Here is an 18,414-nt window from a genome sequence, read left to right as displayed (position 1 = left end):
TGTCCTCAAGAGGAATGGCTGTTTTAAAAGAGCCTTATTGCTCAGCTTTGCCACAAATTATATCAGTTTACTGAACAAGAACAAACTTAGGTTGTAGTGTCTACTCCTGGAGATACTGGTGTTTTATTCCAACATTTCTGCGAGCAGGAGTTATAAACCATACCAAGGGAAGCAGCGACTTTTGTAGGTTTGCATTTCCCTGAAGATTGTTTTTTTTTTTTTTCCTTTTTTTCCTCCACTCTGTAACCCAAACCAAGTAATATTCCTGTGTTTTACAAATATTTCCTCAAAAACAGACTTTATTCCACCTCTTGAGTACAGCTGCAGTGCTATTTTAGACTAATTCTTATGGCAAAACCCTTCCCCCTTCTCAAAAACTAGTGGTAGAGAAATTACTGACAAACTAAATATAAAATATACAAAGTTAATATAATGTTTAATATGCTTATTTTTCCATGCCTTTTTTCATTATACAGTTACCTGAAGGAGGCACGACTGTTGTTTTGGTAGCTTATTTAGAGTAATACCACATTTTGATTTTTATAGTGACCTATGGAATTGTTTGAGCCATGCTGGCTAGGTTGCTACTGAAAATAGAAACCTGTTCTTTGTAGATTCACTCTTAAATATAGAGGTTTTGATCAGGGTTTTGTGTGTGTGTGTGTGTCCTTAATACATAAATTGGTAGAAAATTATTCCCCCCAATTCAATAACTATTCAACTTGTAACAAACATTAAAAAAATCCAAAATGAGACCACACTTCTATCACTGAATCATTTTAAAATACAAAATTGCATCTGGTCTTATAAAAATGTTTATACAAAGCCAACATTGAGTTTGAAACTTTTTTTAAAAAACACAGATGCTAGTAACTTAACATACAAAGAGAAAGATGCCCCTTTTTCTTTCCAAAAATTGATCTGAACTATTTTGCATTATCTTTACCAGTTGTCTAGAAAATCAAAGCCAGTCTTCAAGATAACATTGCTTGTATTAATCTGTAAGAGAAACACAAAATTAGATGATTTAAAGAAAATGCTACAATTAACAGGATCAAATGAACTGACTGGCCCTTAGATCTAAAAGAGTGTAAATACAATTTTTAAAGTCCATAAATTAAGGCAGAGAGTCTACCACCATTTCACTTTCTTCCCATGTATTCCTGCATGCTTGAAAAGCATCTGCACTGGAAAATACTAGACATATGTAACCCACATATGACTGAGGTGCAAAAAGGTATTTCCAATTATCAGAGTAATACTGTGTGTTCTACCGGTCAAAGGATTTCTTTATTCCTTCTTGCTAACTCGCATTATGATTATTTTTCAGGACAGAAGGGGGGGGGGGGGGGGAGAGAGAGGAGAAAACATACATAACCCATCAACTGTACATTCTGATTCAAACAGATTACTTATTATGTAAGAACAACATTATCTACCCACATGCTTCCAAGTTCAGAAGGCCACTACTAAGAAATTTAATTGAAATCTTACACACTTTTTGTACCCCTCAGATTTGCTGCCATCATAAAATGAATTTAGGGTTTATGAAAGTCAATTACCCTGGAGATGTCATCTTTTTACAAAACATATGCAACACAAGATTCCCCATACTGACTTCCCTGTTGATGCACTGAAATTTTGACCAAGAAGAATCACTTTGGGGTCAAAACAATCATATTTGAACCAATTAGAAACCCCCCCCAAAAAACCTTAACATCCAACACAAGTTACTATGACAGGGTATTTTATAACTGGCCATTAATACACACTTCTGCCAATATTTATTTGCAGGGAGATGCCAAGAAACTCCCCTGCCCCCCTTTAAAAAAAAAATAAACAGCTTCCTAAACATTTTTCATAAGTTTTGGCAGTTGGATTAATATTGAGCAGGGTGTGCAACTTTGACTTTTGTGGCCTCACATCACCTCCCTACAAATTTCACAAATAAAATGGCTTATCTCTGATCTGTTGTAAGGAATGAGGCTGTAAACCAAGTACCTTCACTACCTGAGGTGTATAGTGATGCACCACAAACAAATACTAGAGTGTATTAGTGCATAGCCCCTTGAGGCAAACTGAAATAAGCAGTTAAGATATTCATTACCAACTCTACACTCCAGTTTGCCTTCTCAACTTCATGTAAGTCTCCTCTGCCACCCATAGCACACACATCTTTGGGATTATAGACAGATGGTAGATGGCCATCTGGAAGAGCAGGGGATGGGGCTAAAGTGGACTTAGGCCATGTGAAACGCCTCAGAACCCAGTGCCTCTACACCAACAGTGCCATGAAGAGCCCTTAATGCAGACACCTCAGCAGAGACACTTGGCTTTCCCAACACTGCTGCCTTTGTGCACCCAGGAGAAAAGGAAGCAGTGTCAGAGGAGCTCTTCCAATACCTTGATGCAGACACAATAGGCTCCTCTCTCAAACCAGCTTCTGAGCACAGCCCTGGTTCCCATCACCCCAGCATTTGCCCATGAGTTTCTTCCCTCCCAGCCTCCCTGCATGCCTCCCCCATGGCCTCTTAAAACCCCATCTCTTCCCCATAGAATACCCCCATATCTCCCATTTGCCCAGCCTGCCTCCCTGGATCACCAGGGTCATATGCAGAGCACAGCAAGCGAGTCATGTTTGGCAAACAGACCACCCAAAAATTCATGAATTTCCCCATCTCGTTTTTCAGACTTGCTGTAAGTTAGTGAGCCAGGCTGGTTGCATCAAAAAACTGTAGTAGCTGATACACCTGAGCAGTTATCTAATTTTGGCTCTCCAAAATAGCTGTTTAAATGTAATGCTTCAAAAATGGCCTACATCTGAGCTATTATCAGAATATAAGGTTATGAAGTTTGGAGTTTGTGGGAACTGTGGTTGTTTAGCTAAAAAAACCCTAAAGAAATGACAGAAAACAGGGTGAAATTTCAAGTGAGGGTTTTTACACAGAAAATTCAATTGTCTTCTGAAGAGTTATTGTGTCAAATTTAGAGTCTACATTCAATAATTACAAATGCAAAATTGGGCTTTTAATCCTGCTTTAAGTGCAAATCTCAATGCAACCTTAATTACTGAATTGTTACTAACATCTCCTCAGTGTGATTTTTAAAGAAAACTTTTCAGTGCCAAAATAATTTGTTACAGTATTTGTTGTATAAAATTTTATATATGTAATATTTATCTGAGGGCCTTCTGCCTTGAAGGATACAAAATTCATTACAATGGTGGTTGAAGTGATTCCTTTACAGTAGAACTTGTATATCTGTTCGTAAAGTAGCTACCTCCAGGAGACATCACCACACACTACACAAGCAGGAAGAGGCAACAGTGAAAAAGGGGAGGCGTCTTTCCTAGTATTTGGTTTTTAAACTTCATATTTCTTTCCTTCCTCTCCCCATTACTTAAGTTGGATGCTAACCAAAATCATATCCTGTTGTGCCTTTCCTTTTCTCAGACGAGCAGCTGCTTTTCAAATAGTTCCTAACAGGCAGCTGAGTTGCTTTCAGGATGGTTTTTGAGTTGAAAAGGCTATCACGAACTTGCTCTATTCCTGCTTTAGCCTTTTCAACAGAATGCATTTGAAAGCAGTCCCACTGGGGAAGTGATGGCTGGGCAGCACAGGGAGGGGGAAAGTTTTAAAAACAAATCTAGCTGCTTCCCAGCTGCTGCAACTCATCTCTCTGTTATGCTGTCTTTAGTTTAGAGAACTTCCCTTGTTCACCCAAGTACCTCTAATTTCTAGTTTCACTTGGAAAAGCTTTAAACTACAGGAGTATCAAATGAGTGTGAGACTTGCTATTCCAAGTGAAAAATAACCCTAAATGTTCCTTAGTTTCAACTGGGTATGGTATACTCTCATTTACTGTCCTAACTGTTGTGTAGTTTGTCTTTAAGCAGCTGCTGTGTTCTATTCAGAAAGGATTGCCATTTCAGAGGTGAATTGGTTTTGAGTGTTTACTGGATAAGAGGCATTATGTAACTATACGATATTAGGTATTACTATATTAAAAATACCCATTACAGAAATAGACAAATCTATTGTGCATTGGTTGAATGGATTTCTTCAATCCACAGCATAAAAAAAGACAACAAGCTTAGCTAGGGTTTAGTGCTCCAAAAAATCCCTAATCTTCTTGAGTGACCTCATTGAGCTTGTGTTACATACTCTCAAAAATTAAAGATAATGGATTAAATAGTGGTCCTTACCTGTCCAAATGTCTGTGGGTCTGAAAGCATCGTGCCATCGGCATTTTCATTTTTTGACCCTGCAGATGCCAGTTGTTCCGGTTGCTCAGGAAGAAAGATGTCATCTGGAGTGCTAGTAGACGGCTGACTGGGTCGAGGTTTCTCCCATTCTAGGGATGTGGCAGGAAGGCTTGGGGTAACAAAATTTTCTTGTTTAGCTATGCTGGACTTCTCAGCTTTAGCTGTCTCTTTTGGAGCAGACTCTTGCCTGTAATATGTTGGAAGGGACTTCTCTCCTTTCTCCATAGATTTGATCTGGCTGGGGGTCAAGGACTGGAACTCAGACTGTTTGCCTTCAACCTTTGAGCGCTCTGCATTTATCTTCCAGAAAGATGACTCTTCTTCCTTCCTGGCTGGTATTAGCCCATCGGAGCTAGGTGCCTTATTACCCTGAGAAGATTTGGGGGCCTGGACACCGGAAGCTGCTTTGACTAGCTGCCTCTGTTCATTTTGTGAACCTTGTTCTTGTATAGACAGAGATGCAACACTGAATTCCATTTGACTCTGTAGGGATTAAAGGGAAAAAAAACAATGTATTTCAAATCTCTTTACAAAGGCAAAAATAATTACATTATGTTTGAGATCAGAGGCGTGTAATTGGCTATTTAAGTTAAGGATGGTGCGTATATATATGTTAACATTTGCACCCGTGCCAAAGGGCTTTTAGAACAGGACCAACCAACAGAAAGGCAGTTTTCTTCCAAGCTTCTACCCCCCGAACTACTGGATGAAGAAACTGACAGAATTAAGTCTTAGAACCCCTTTGCAGACAACACACTAGAGGGGAGGTAATAGCATACATTTGAGCAATCTGATTCTGTCCAAGAATAGACAGTGGCATATGCAGACATTATAGTGCAATGAAAAAGTGTTATAAATCCACATAAAACTATTTAAAGGATAATGGATATGTTTAGAAAGGCATAGAAAGTACCTTTAATAGGACCTCTAAGCTGAGAAATTTTATAATGTTGTGTATCAGGCAAACAAGTTTCCATTACCTTCGTTGAAGGTCCAATAATGGGTTAAACATTACAACTTCATCTAATTCTGAAATAGTAGGACATATTTATTTAACTATACATGCTAATTAAATAGTAACAGGCATTTTATCAGTCTGTTTTTAAAATTAAGAGCAACAGCTTTATAAAAAGCAACAAATGTATACTTATTTCAGTTACAACATTTTGTAACGTGGTTATATTGTTTTGTACTACTACCCTCAGTGTAATTAATTCCCAAGAGATCTCATTTTATCAATGGATAAAGAAAACACAGCTATAGTTGGTGTGACAAGTGATCTTTCAAAAATAGTGTAAAGATTGTCAGTAGCGATTTGACTTTGAAAAGCAACAATCGCATTAGTTACTTTACTTATGAGTAGTTTATTACTGTAATATGTTGCTGGTACCCCGACAGTACTCCAGAGGGCACAAATAATTTGAGAGACAATTTAGATTTTGTAGAAGACTGGTTTTTACAAAACTTACACATTAAAATGCTTTCATGTCATGTTTCAGTGAACATGTTTTTACTTAAATATTTCTTTGCAGTGCTATGATCCAGAACAGAATAGTACTGTAATGAGTGCCAGAAAGGGAAACAAGTCTAGTTATATTGTCCAATGCAAACAGTAAACAAACAGCAAAAACGGTAAGTAAATTAGATTTATAAAATCATTACAAACCTAACACTACATGGTCTTAATGGGAAATGTAAGGAGTTTTGTAAAATGAGTTTTTAGAAGAGCATGGATGGTATCCCTCTTCCAACACGAACCTTCTGTGACAAATTTGCTAAGCATTAGACTAAAATTTCTACCAACCCCTGCCACACTGCACATTTGCTGTCTTCTGGCCAGATAAGTAAAGAAAGCAGATTCAGAAACTCCACGAAAAGACCATGAACCAGGAAGTGACTGGACACTTTTGGGAAGCAGCAGCAGCATCATGGTTATCCAGGAGCTGCAAGGAATGGACGTGCAGAGTGAAACACAGAGGGAGCTGAAGCCAGAGTAAGGCCTGGTCTACACAACAAAGATAGGTTGACATAGTTACTTGGCATTGACCTTGGCATGGGTCTGCATTCAAATTTGTCTCCTACCACTGTCAGCACAGTTATGACAATGTAGTAACACCACCTCCCCGAACAATGTTGAGTCATGCTTGGCACAGTGCATGCATAGACAATACGTGACCTGTATTGACCCTAACAGCCCTCCAGCAGCTGTCCCACAATGCCCAACATTGACCACTCTGGTCACAATTGTGAACTCCACTGCCCAGGGGGTCACAGAGATGGGAAGGCCCACTCCCCTGCTTTAAAAACCCTATGAATTTTTGAAATGCCCGTCCCTGACTGCTGAACTTGGTGAGCACACCTAGTAGCTCTTCATTGTTGCATGCAATTGCCCAACCTACGATGCTGCATACATGCTCTTGCTGGAGTAGAAAGGAGAGATATTGGATCTCTTGGGCCTATGGGGAGAAGAGGTTGTGCACGCACAGTCATGGAGCAGCTGTAGAAATGTGGATGTCTATGGGCAGTTTGTGTCGAGGACGCAGGCAAAAGGGTATGAGAGGTACCAGCAGAAGTGCCAAGTGAAAGCAAAGGAACTGCAACAGGTGTACCAGAAGGCCAGGGAGGCCAACATTCAATCTGATGCCAAGTTGCAGACCTGAAGCTTCTACAATGAGCTGCATGCCATACTTGGCAGAGACCCCACCAGCACCTTACAGACCAATGGGGATACCTTGGTGGAGCTTGAAATACAAACCTCTGCCATGAATAGTGAGGCAGTGGTGGAGGAGGATGGGTGACATGTGACCGGGGGTAAAGAGGGGTCCAACTATGCTGCGAGCCAGGATCTGTTCAAGACTCCACTGCAGTCCAGTCAGTCCCAGAAGCTGAGCATGGGCAAGCCCGATGCACGGGAAGGAACTTCAGATAGTGTGTGAATGCATTTCCCATTACAATGTTTAGATGTACAGATGGTGCCAGACCCCAACACAGCAGGACACAGAAGCAACTTTTCATTAATTTACTTGTACTAGAAGAGGTAGCAGTACAACAAAGAGAGGTAGAGTTGGTATCTGCTTTTCATTCCCCTGTAGAGTTAGGGAGGGGGGCCGTGCAGAGTACTTTGTTTATATACACAGGGATGTCCCTTGAATCCTCCTGAGAGATCTTGATGAAATTTTCATGGAGGCACTCTGCAATCATGGTTTCTAGGGGTGAAAGCCTTATTTCTTCCTCCATGGTAGGACACTTCCCCATGCCAGTCAGCGATAACTGCAATGGTGCCTGACTAAGCTAACGGACTAGCAGCATATGGGCCAGAGTGGCTTCAGGATGCCACAAGCAGCTGTGCTCTGTGTCTTTGTTACCTCAAGATATCAGCTAAAATCAGCACTGCCTGTGGAAAACAGTGCCAGTATTCAGAGCCATTGCCCTGTACTTGTACCCATGGAAATAGGGGATGAAATTTGATTGTTTCATGCAGCTGAACAATTCCCTTCTCACCCCCCCCCCCCCCAACCCCCATATCTTCTGCTAAGCCATATTCACTATAGCTAGGACTGGAGAGCTGTACTGTGCACAGGTGCTCCAAAGCTGAAATGTCAGAAAGCATGTCTTGTTTTAAACCTCATGGGAGCAAGGCAAGGGAGTTCTGAATCTTAACTTTTGCTTTCCGTTGTGACTATAAATACAATGATACCTCTATGTGTTTTATCTGTAGCTGCCACTGTTGTGGTCTTCAGGGCTTCCCGCTCCTCATCTGCAGAACACCTGAGCCAGATAAGGAGAAGGATGAGGACATGGAAGGATATGTTCAGTGAAATCCTGCAAGCCAGTGCTGCATGGACAGTGAGCAGAGGGCCTGGAGGGTGAATGCTACAGACAGTGTGGAGAAGGAAAAAAAAGTGGAAGAGAGAGAGGCCGAGGAGGCCCTGCAGGAAAAGGAAAGGGAGATGTAAATGGGGCTTCTCCAACAGCACAGATGCTACAGACTCTTGCTGATCTATAGGTTTAATAACCACCGGCTCGCCTCCCTTTGCAGTCAACGGAAAACTCGATTTTAGCACTTCCCTATACACCCAACATACCATGTGGCATCACGGCAGCATCCCTACCCCTACCACTCCACATTCGGGACAGTAAGGACAACCACTTCTTCACTTACACTGACCTGTGAAAGCCACACTTGCTGTATGTGCAGCCAAAATGAACAGAAATGGACATAAATGTTCTTTCCCCTTAAGTTCTGTTTATTAATTTATTTCAGAGTTTTTATTGCACTGGTTTTGGTACACGATAAAAATCTATTATTCTGTAAATAATTCATCTTTATTACTTCAAAACATATGTGCAGAATGCCTAGCACTACTGAAAGTGTCACTGATCCTATGAGTTCTGTAGGCAAACAGTGTAATCATAGAATCATAGAATATCAGGGTTGGAAGGGACCTCAGGAGGTCATCTAGTCCAACCCCCTGCTCAAAGCAGGACCAATTCCCAACTAAATCATCCCAGCCAGGGCTTTGTCAAGCCAGGCCTTAAAAACCTCCAAAGAAGGAGACTCCACCACCTCCCTAGGTAATGCATTCCAGTGCTTCACCACCCTCCTAGTGAAAAAGTTTTTCCTAATATCCAACCTAGACCTCCCCCACTGCAACTTGAGACCATTGCTCCTTGTTCTGTCATCTGCCACCACTGAGAACAGCCGAGCTCCATCCTCTTTGGAACCCCCCCTCAGGCAGTTGAAAGCAGCTATCAAATCCCCCCTCATTCTTCTCTTCTGGAGACTAAACAATCCCAGTTCCCTCAGCCTCGCCTCATAAGTCATGTGCTCCAGACCCCTAATCATTTTTGTTGCCCTCCGCTGGACTCTTTCCAATTTTTCCACATCCTTCTTGTAGTGTGGGGCCCAAAACTGGACACAGTATTCCAGATGAGGCCTCACCAATGTCGAATAAAGGGGAACGATCACGTTCCTCGATCTGCTGGCAATGCCCCTACTTATACAGCCCAAAATGCTGTTAGCCTTCTTGGCAACAAGAGCACACTGTTGACTCATATCCAGCTTCTCGTCCACTGTGACCCCTAGGTCCTTTTCTGCAGAACTGCTACCCGGCCATTCGGTCCCTAGTCTGTAGCAGTGCATGGGATTCTTCCGTCCTAAGTGCAGGACTCTGCACTTGTCCTTGTTGAACCTCATCAGGTTTTTTTTTGGCCCAATCCTCTAATTTGTCTAGGTCCCTCTGTATCCGATCCCTACCCTCTAGTGTATCTACCACACCTCCCAGTTTAGTGTCATCTGCAAACTTGCTGAGAGTGCAGTCCACACCATCCTCCAGATCATTAATAAAGATATTAAACAAAACCGGCCCCAGGACCGACCCTTGGGGCACTCCGCTTGAAACCGGCTGCCAACTAATAATCACAGATGTACAGCAAGCACTGAAAAATTAATAGGTGCATCGGCAGTGTTCTATTCATGAATGTGTACCAAGCACCACACAATTCCTAACAGCCTCCAAAACTTTTGGGCAGGTAGTGCACAGTCCATCACACCACATCACTGTTTCTGACTGATAAAGTTCTCTTTTAAGGCTTTCCTCAGCCACATAGCTCCATGTTGAGCTCTTCTAATCGCCCTTGTGTCTGGCTGTTTGAACTCATCAGACAGCCACTTGACCTCTGCCTTCCACTCCGGCAGCAGCTTTTCCTCCTTTGCCTCACAGATATGATGCAGGACACAGCAGGCAGCTATAACCATTGGGGTATTTTTCTCACCGAGATCCAATCTTGTAAGTAAACAACACCAGCTTCCCTTCAATCTAATCTACCAAAAATGTATTCAACTGTTATTCTGCAGCTGCTGAGCTGGTAGTTGAATCTTGCCTTGGTGCTGTTGAAGTGGCTGGCATATGGCTTCATGGAGTAGGCTGGGTCCCCCAGTTTCACTATTGGCATTTCAACATCACCAATGGTAATCCACTGGTCAGGAAAGAAAGTCCCTGCTTGCAGCTTTCTAAACAGTCCTGTGTTCTTAAAGATGTGAGCATCATGCACCTTCCCTGACGAGCCAGTACTGATGCTGGTGAAGTGTCCACAGTGAGCCATACTTGCATAACCATAGAACAGTAGCCCTTTCTGTTGATGTACTGTGGCAAGGTGGGCTGGTGTAAAAATAGGAATATTTGTGGCTGTGATGGGTTCGGTCACAGAGATCCCCTTGGGACTGTCACCTGATGTGCTGAAATTACCCCTGAGCCCGTTTTCCCTGCCAGCTTGGGACTTCCAGAACCCTGCCTTGTTGAGCCAGACACACTAGCCTACTGCAACACAGATCCAGGGTCTGGGCCACGCCCCCAAAGCTGCAGGCTTTAAGTGAAAACAGCTCTGCAAGTTACCTGACTTCAGCACCCAGACACCCAGCTCCCAATGGGATCCAAACCCCAAATAAATCCATTTTATTCTGTATAAAGCTTATACAGGGCAAACTCATAAATTGTCTGCCCTCTATAACACTGACAGAGAGAGATGCACAGCTATTTGCTCCCCCAGGTATTAATCACTTACTCTGGGTTCATTAATAAACAAACGTGATTTTATTAAGTATAAAAAGTAGGATTCAAGTGGTTTCAAGTAATAAGGCATCTACTACTCCATTGCAGTTGCTGCAAATCCATCCATCGTGTCCTACGCATTGCTGAGAGTCACAGTCCTACATAGCAGGAGACAATTAAGGCTCTGCACACTTGCATGACAATGGACTACACAATGGATTTTCCAACTCCAAAATGATTTCCCACTGACAGGTAGCAATCCAACACCGCAAGTTCCCACAGAGTAATCGCCCCTCACTTTTCAACCATCAGTGCAGCTTTCATTCTTGTGTCCCTGCCCTGGACGGTTGGGGCGAGCTAAGTACACAGATCCAGGAACGTAGCCTTGTGCATCCAAAAGTTCTACAGCTGCTGCTCTTCATCTCAACCCTGCATTACAATGCGATCCCACCAGTCAATGCTTATTTCTTGGGCCCAGAAGTGGTGCTCCATCACCTGCAGCTGCTCCATGAACACTATCACCACCTTGAACTGGTTCTTACTATGTTCCACAGCAATCTGTCCTCCACAAAGTCATCTTGTGGCTCTTTCTACTGCTTTGCATATACTGGAGGATCACATGTCCTGTGTTTGCAACACTCATGACAATAGTGCAGAGCTGTGCGGGCTCAATGCTTCTGTCAGAGATGGCAGACAGCAAACAGTGCCATGCAGGTTTGTGGGATTTTAAAAAAAGACAAAAATTATGGGGTGGAGACTGTTACATGCTGGGAAGTTGACACCTTGCTCCCAGTCATACCTGCATGACTCGTTTCTGCCCCACCACATATTGCCAAAATTTCCCAATATACATTGCACTTGATGGCGAGTTGCACACTGATGGTACATCACACTGTGCATCGACACAAGCACTCCTGGTGAATATGCACAGCACCAGCGCAACGTGCCAAGAATGCACATGCATGAGCGATATACTAACTGCAGTGGCTTTATGCCAACATAACTTGTGTCGACCAAAGTCTGTAGTGTAGATATGGCCTAGGCTGCATCAGAAGCCAGGGAACTGCTGTGAAGCAGGGTGTTGAAAATGCAGCCAGGACCATGTCTGTGTGGGATATATGGGCAAGAGCAGAGGCTGGGCAAGGAGCTGGTACAGAGATCTCCCAATGAGGAGACACAAACAACTGATCCTGGCCTGGAAACGTGCAAACTCCTATTTGCTCTGAATAGAGACTGGACTGGAGAGGGCACCCCAGGCACTAGCCCTGAAGAGCTCTAACCCTCGACTGGACTGCCCCAGAGGCCAAAACAAGAACTGCTATTGCTTACTGTGACCCATCAGGGCTAGTGCCTACAAGGTCTAGCAGCTGAAGTGCCTTCAGCCCTTTACACCTGGCACACTACTGATAACCTAAAGCAGAGGTGGGCAAACTACGCCCCGCGGGCCATATCCAGCCCGCGGAACCGTCCTGCCCAGCCCCTGAGCTCCTGGCCAGGGAGGCTAGTCCCTGGCCCCTCCCCTGCTGTCCCCCCTCCCCCGCAGCCTCAGCTTGCTGTGCCACCAGCGCTCTGGGCAGCTGGGCTGCGTGCTCCTGCCAGGGAGCGCAGCTGCGAGAGCTGCCAGCCTGCCCAAGTGCTCTAGACTGTGCGGAGGCATGGCTGGCTCCGGCCGGGCAGTGCGGCTGCCAGTTCTGGTGCTCTGAGCGGTATGGTAAAGGGGCAGAGAGCGGGGGGGGGGGGGGGGGCCTGGGGTTGGATAAGGGGCAGGGAGTCCCAGGGGGCAGTCAGGGGACAGGGAGCGGCTGGATAGGCGTGGGAGTGTGGATAGGGATCAGGGCAGTCAGAGCACAGCAAGCAGGGGGGGTTGGATGAGGGTGGAGTCCCGGGGGAGCGATTAGGGGATGGGAAGTGGGAGGGTTTGGATAGGGGGCAGGGGCCAGACTGTTTGGGGAGGCACAGCCTTCCCTACCCAACACTCCATACAGTTTCAGAACCCCATGTGGCCCTCAGGCCAAAAAGTTTGCCCACCCCTGACCTAAAGGTTTGGGGTACCACAGCACAGATCAGTTATTCCAATTACATTTAACTAAAAATAGTTAAGTCTTACTTTTGAGGCTCACTAAAGATTATATGCATTAACATTATTCCCATTGCACATCACGTGTCAGTCTATCTTTCTAAATACATGAGATGGTGTCCTCAGGCATAAATATAATCCCATAAGACCTCATTTTCACTGGGAATGTGTTGGGGCCCAATTCTGCACTCCTTGTACACATGAAACTTCCCTGGAGTTCAAAGGGAGAGTGTGTTGATCTTGCATTTCTTGCACAAAACCAACTCCTATTTTTCAGAGATCTGTAAAAATTAAAAGTGTGAATCTTAACTTGGGAGCTAATTGTCATAGTGCACATTTTGCTTTGCACTGGTCAGCAGTCTGCTACACAGAACTGATTCATGGATTAGCATCTGAATTCTCCAGAGAACTGGATCAATTTAGTGGCTTTACACATCCTACACAATTTACATGCAGGAGAGCAACACTTAACTGATAGCCTCAGTCTTGTAGTTCCACGATTAATTCATGGAGTGCTCGGTCTTATCAAACGATGCAGAACACAATCAACATGGGACTAATTATAAAACAGTCACCATGGGTGACAGTGAAAGGCCATAAACTGCTCTGATCATGCCAAGCAGATTGTTACTGCCATAGCACTGAGGATATTCACCTTGTGTGCCACTACAAAGTCACTTAGGAATACTATCCTGGAGAGATTTCTCAATCCTGAAGCCCAGGTTCACGTTTTATGATTTTGTTTTGTATAGTAATCATTTGTTTCCACCACATATTCTTGTTTCTAAGTTAACTCTCCATTCTTTCTTAACTAAACCTACTTTTGTTTTACCATAAGTACTCACAAGTGCTGTGAGACTTTACAGGAGTGGTGATTTAAGGTAAAACTAGTAAACTGAGGTACACTACACTGAGGCCTGGTCTACACTAGGCGTTTATGTCGAATTTAGCACCGTTAAATCGAATTAACCCTGCACCCGTCCACACCACGAGGCTATTTAGTTCGACATAGAGGGCTCTTAAATTCGACTTCTGTACTCCTCCCCAACGAGGGGAGTAGCGCTAAATTCGACATGGCCATATCGAATTAGGCTTGGTGTGGATGGAAATCGACGGTAATAGCTCCGGGAGCTATCCCACAGTGCACCACTCTGACGCTCTGGACAGCAGTCCGAGCTCGGATGCTCTGACCAGCCACACAGGAAAAGGCCCGGGAAAATTTGAATTCCTTTTCCTGTCTGGGCAGTTTGAATCTCATTTCCTGTTTGGACAGCGTGGCGAGCTCAGCAGCACTGGCAACGATGCAGAGCTCTCCAGCCGAGATGGCCGTGCAATCCCAGAATAGAAAGAGGGCCCCAGCATGGACTGATCGGGAAGTCTTGGATCTCATCGCTGTGTGGGGCGATGAGTCCGTGCTTTCCGAGCTGCGCTCCAAAAGACGGAACGCAAAGATCTATGAGAAGATCTCGAAAGCCATGGCAGAGAGAGGATACAGCCGGGATGCAACGCAGTGCCGCGTGAAAATCAAGGAGCTGAGACAAGGCTACCAGAAGACCAAACAGGCAAACGGACGCTCCGGATCCCAGCCCCACACATCCCGTTTCTACGAGGCACTACATTCCATCCTAGGTGCGGCCACCACCACTACCCCACCACTGACCGTGGACTCTGAGGATGGGATATTGTCCAGGGCCGGTTCCTCGGACATGTTAGCGGACGGGGAAGATGAGGAAGGAGATGAGGAGGACGAGGCAGTCGGCAGCACTTACCAAGCTGATTTCCCCGACAGCCAGGAGCTCTTCATCACCCTTACAGAGATCCCCTACCAACCCTCCCCAGCATGTAACCTGGACACAGATTCAGGGGAAGGATCAAGCGGTAAGTGCTTTAAACATATAAACCTTTATTTTGTACAAAACTAGAATATTAATACTAATAACAATCTTTGAATCATGATTTCTTCCCCCTGGGCGCTTAAATAATCAGTAACAAGTATTTGTAAAAAAATCAAACAGTGTCCGGTTCTGCATGATTGTGCTGCCCAAGCTGCTCCACTCTTTTGTCGCTGCTACTGCAGCTATATGAAAAGCCGGTCTATATGTCCGGGGATAGAGCAGTAGTCCTCCACAGACATCTCAACAAAGCTCTCCTGGAGGTAAAGGGATAGCCTGTTCATCAGGTTCCTTGGGAGAGCGGCTTTACTTGGTCCTCCAAAGTAAGAGACGTTCCCGCACCAGGAGACAAGCAGGTACTCGGGAATCAGCGCCTTGCAGATCATGGCGGCATAGGGCCCCGGTCTCTGCATGCTTTCTCAAAGCATCCTCCGGATCTCGTTGTCCGGGATCCTCATGAGGGTGATGTCGGTCATGACAACCTGCTTTGAATTAGGTAGGGGACTGGTAGTATTGGGACTGCTTGCAACAAGTTCCTTTACAGAACTGTGACCGCTGGTTTACAGCCACGCGGTGGGGGCAGGAGAGGGTCAGCATCCAGGGATCTTTCCCTGGCACATCCGCGAGGGGGTGGGACAGGGCCACAGTTCTTGCTTGGCCGACTGATGGCAGCACAGACTGGCATTGCTTTCAATGTGAAAGGTGGCCAGTGGTACTCCTAAAGTTTTAATCTGCAACAAGTCTACGGCTTACCATCTTTGCCTGCTAGAGAGAGTACCGTGTCCTGCCCTGGTTCCCAGATCGGCAGTGCAAAAGCCCAGGCACTGAAGGCGAGGTTCGAAAATTCGACCTTGTCCTCAGTGCGCATGTGATAGGTGTGGTTCATGGTCTTGTTCACGGAGAAAGACTATGTTCTTGTGAATCAAGGTTCTTGATTCACAACTACATTTATCTTTCGGAGGAATTCACTGCCTTTTCCTCATTCCCACAGCCACATCTGCAACTGTCTCCCAACCCAGCCTGGAATCACACTCCCAGAGGCTAGCGCACATTAGGCGGAGGAAGAAGAAGACGCGAGAGGACATGTTCTCTGAACTTATGGGCTGCTCCCGAGCCCAGGCAGCACAGCATAACCAGTGGAGGGAGAATTTGTCCCAAATGCACCGGATACACATGGACCGTGAGGAGAGGTGGCGGCAGGAAGACCAGCAGGCGACTCAAACGCTGCTTGGACTTCTGAGGGAGCAAACGGACACGCTCCGGCGCCTTGTTGATGTTCTGCAGGAACGGAGGCAGGAGGACAGAGTCCCGCTGCAGTCTATCAGGAACCGCACTCCGCCGCCACCAAGTCCCATACCCCCCTCGCCCAAAGTCCAAAGAAGGAGGGGCGGGAGAGTCTGTGAAAACTCTCACTCCACCCCTGCAGACTGCTCAAGCACCAGAAGGCTTTCATTCCTTAAGATTTGAAAAGTCCTTTCCTGGCCGCCTCAAGCAAGCCCCCGTCCAAGTTTCACCCCCCAGTTTCATGTGTGGTTGTTAATAAAAAATACGTTTTTGTTCAGTACTGTTTCAGTCATGCTGTTTTGAGGGAGAGTCTGTCTGCAGGGGGGGAAGGGGCTTGGTAATTGGACAGGACATTCACCTTTAGCAGGCTACAGAGGCGGGGGCAGGTCCTGCAGCAGGGCACATACACAGTGCACTGACTAGTTACCCTGGTCAGTCTGGGAGGTGGTTTTCATGTTCTGTGCGTGGGGTGGGGGGGGGGTGTTGCTCTGTGACTTTGTGGCGGGGGAGGGCAGTTACAGATGTTATGCAGCGGTCCTTGTCCTGGATCACAGAGCCACGCAGCAGGGGATCTGTAACCCTCCTCCCCCTGCCATAAAGTCACATAGCCCCCACATACACGCAGTCCCGCTAGGAGGGCTGGCAGGCTCCGTGGAAACAACCAATCCGCCACTGCGATTCCTGTCATTCCTGGAGTTTAGAAGGATCATTTGCATCAGTACACTACACCCGCTCCCCACCACAGTCTGCGTCCCAGGTTTAAAACATTCCCGCGAAAACAGTAATAAAGACAACGGTGTTCATTAACAAAATAAAAGTAAATTTATTTTTTTGGAAGGGGGTGGAGGGGGTCTGTAACTGGAGAGGATAGTCATCCTTAACTGGGTAAAGAAACGGGGGCAGGTTCAGCTTCTCTGTACACAAACTGTAAAGTCACTGGTCACCCTGCTCAGTGTGGAACCAGGCTTTCAAAGCCTCCCGGATGCACAGCGCGTCCCGCTGTGCTCTTCTAATCGCCCGGCTGTCTGGCTGGGCGTAATCAGATGCCAGGCTATTTGCCTCAACCTCCCACCCCGCCATAAAGGTCTCCCCCTTGCTCTCACACAGATTGTGGAGCACACAGCAAGCAGCTATCACAATGGGGATATTGGTTTCGCTGAGATCACAGCGAGTGAGTAAGCTTCTCCATCTCCCCTTGAGACGTCCAAAAGCACACTCCACCACCATTCTGCACTTGCTCAGCCGGTAGTTGAAGAGTTCTTTTTCAGAGTCCAGGGCGCCAGTGTAGGGCTTCATGAGCCAGGGCATTAGCGGGTAGGCTGGGTCCCCAAGGATGACTGTAGGCATCTCCACATCCCCAAGAGTTATTTTGTGGTCCGGGAAGTAAATACCTTCCTGCAGCCGTCTAAACAGACCAGAGTTCCTGAAGACGCGAGCGTCATGAACCTTGCCCGGCCATCCGACGTTGATGTTGGTAAAACGTCCCCTGTGGTCCACCAGTGCTTGCAGCACCATTGAAAAGTAGCCCTTTCGGTTGATGTACTGGCTGGCCTGGTGGTCCGGTCCCAGGATAGGGATGTGAGTTCCATCTATAGCCCCACCGCAGTTTGGGAATCCCATCGCGGCGAAGCCATCTATGATGACCTCCACGTTTCCCAGGGTCACTACCTTTGAGAGCAGTACCTTGACGATTGCCTTGGCTACTTGCATCACAACAACCCCCACGGTAGATTTGCCCACGCCAAACTGGTTCGCGACAGACCGGTAGCTGTCCGGCGTTGCAAGCTTCCAGAGGGCTATGGCCACTCGCTTCTGGACAGTCAGGGCTGCTCGCATCCGGGTGTCATTGCGCTTCAGGGCAGGTGACAGCAACTCGCAAAGTTCCAGGAAAGTCCCCTTCCGCATGCGAAAGTTTCGCAGCCACTGGGATTCGTCCCAGACCTGCAGCACTATGCGGTCCCACCAGTCAGTGCTTGTTTCCCGTGCCCAGAATCGCCGTTCCACAACATCCAGATGACCCATTGTCACCGTGATGTCCTCGGAGCTGGGTCCCGTGCTTTGTGAGAGGTCTGTGCCCCTCTCAGAGTTCAGGCCCTCACCGCGGTGCCGTAGCCTCCTCGCCTGGTTCATCTGCATCTGCCTCTGGGAAAGGTGGATGATAACCTGCGAGGCGTTCACAAGTGCCACAACTGCAGCGATGGTCGCAGCGGGATCCATGCTCGCAGTGCTGTGGCGTCCGCGCTGTCACTGACCCGAAAAGCGCGCGAACTGATTTCCCGCCGGCGCTTTCAGGGAGGGAGGGAGGGCGGTATTGACAGACGGATGACGACAATTACCCAAAAGCAC

The 18,414-nt window shown here is 46.2% G+C and overlaps 1 protein-coding gene across 1 annotated transcript in view; it reads right to left on the bottom strand.

Annotated features, from left to right (window-relative positions):
• Positions 1 to 238: 238 nt before the first annotated feature.
• Positions 239 to 18,414, bottom strand: part of C3H1orf198 (chromosome 3 C1orf198 homolog) — a 36,864-nt gene continuing 18,688 nt past the window's right edge. The window contains exons 3-4 of the mRNA XM_065401036.1: positions 4,205 to 4,747; positions 239 to 999 (exon numbers count right to left, since the gene is read on the bottom strand). Of these exons, the coding sequence (XP_065257108.1) occupies positions 943 to 999; positions 4,205 to 4,747 (600 nt within the window). The 3' untranslated portion in view covers positions 239 to 942. The remainder of the gene's footprint in view (positions 1,000 to 4,204; positions 4,748 to 18,414) is intronic.

The sequence above is a fragment of the Emys orbicularis genome, chromosome 3, assembly GCF_028017835.1.
Source record: "Emys orbicularis isolate rEmyOrb1 chromosome 3, rEmyOrb1.hap1, whole genome shotgun sequence".
Classification (NCBI taxonomy): Eukaryota; Metazoa; Chordata; order Testudines; family Emydidae; genus Emys; species Emys orbicularis.
The sequence above is the reverse complement of the archived record's forward strand: the minus strand, read 5'-3'. Positions and strand labels throughout refer to the sequence as shown.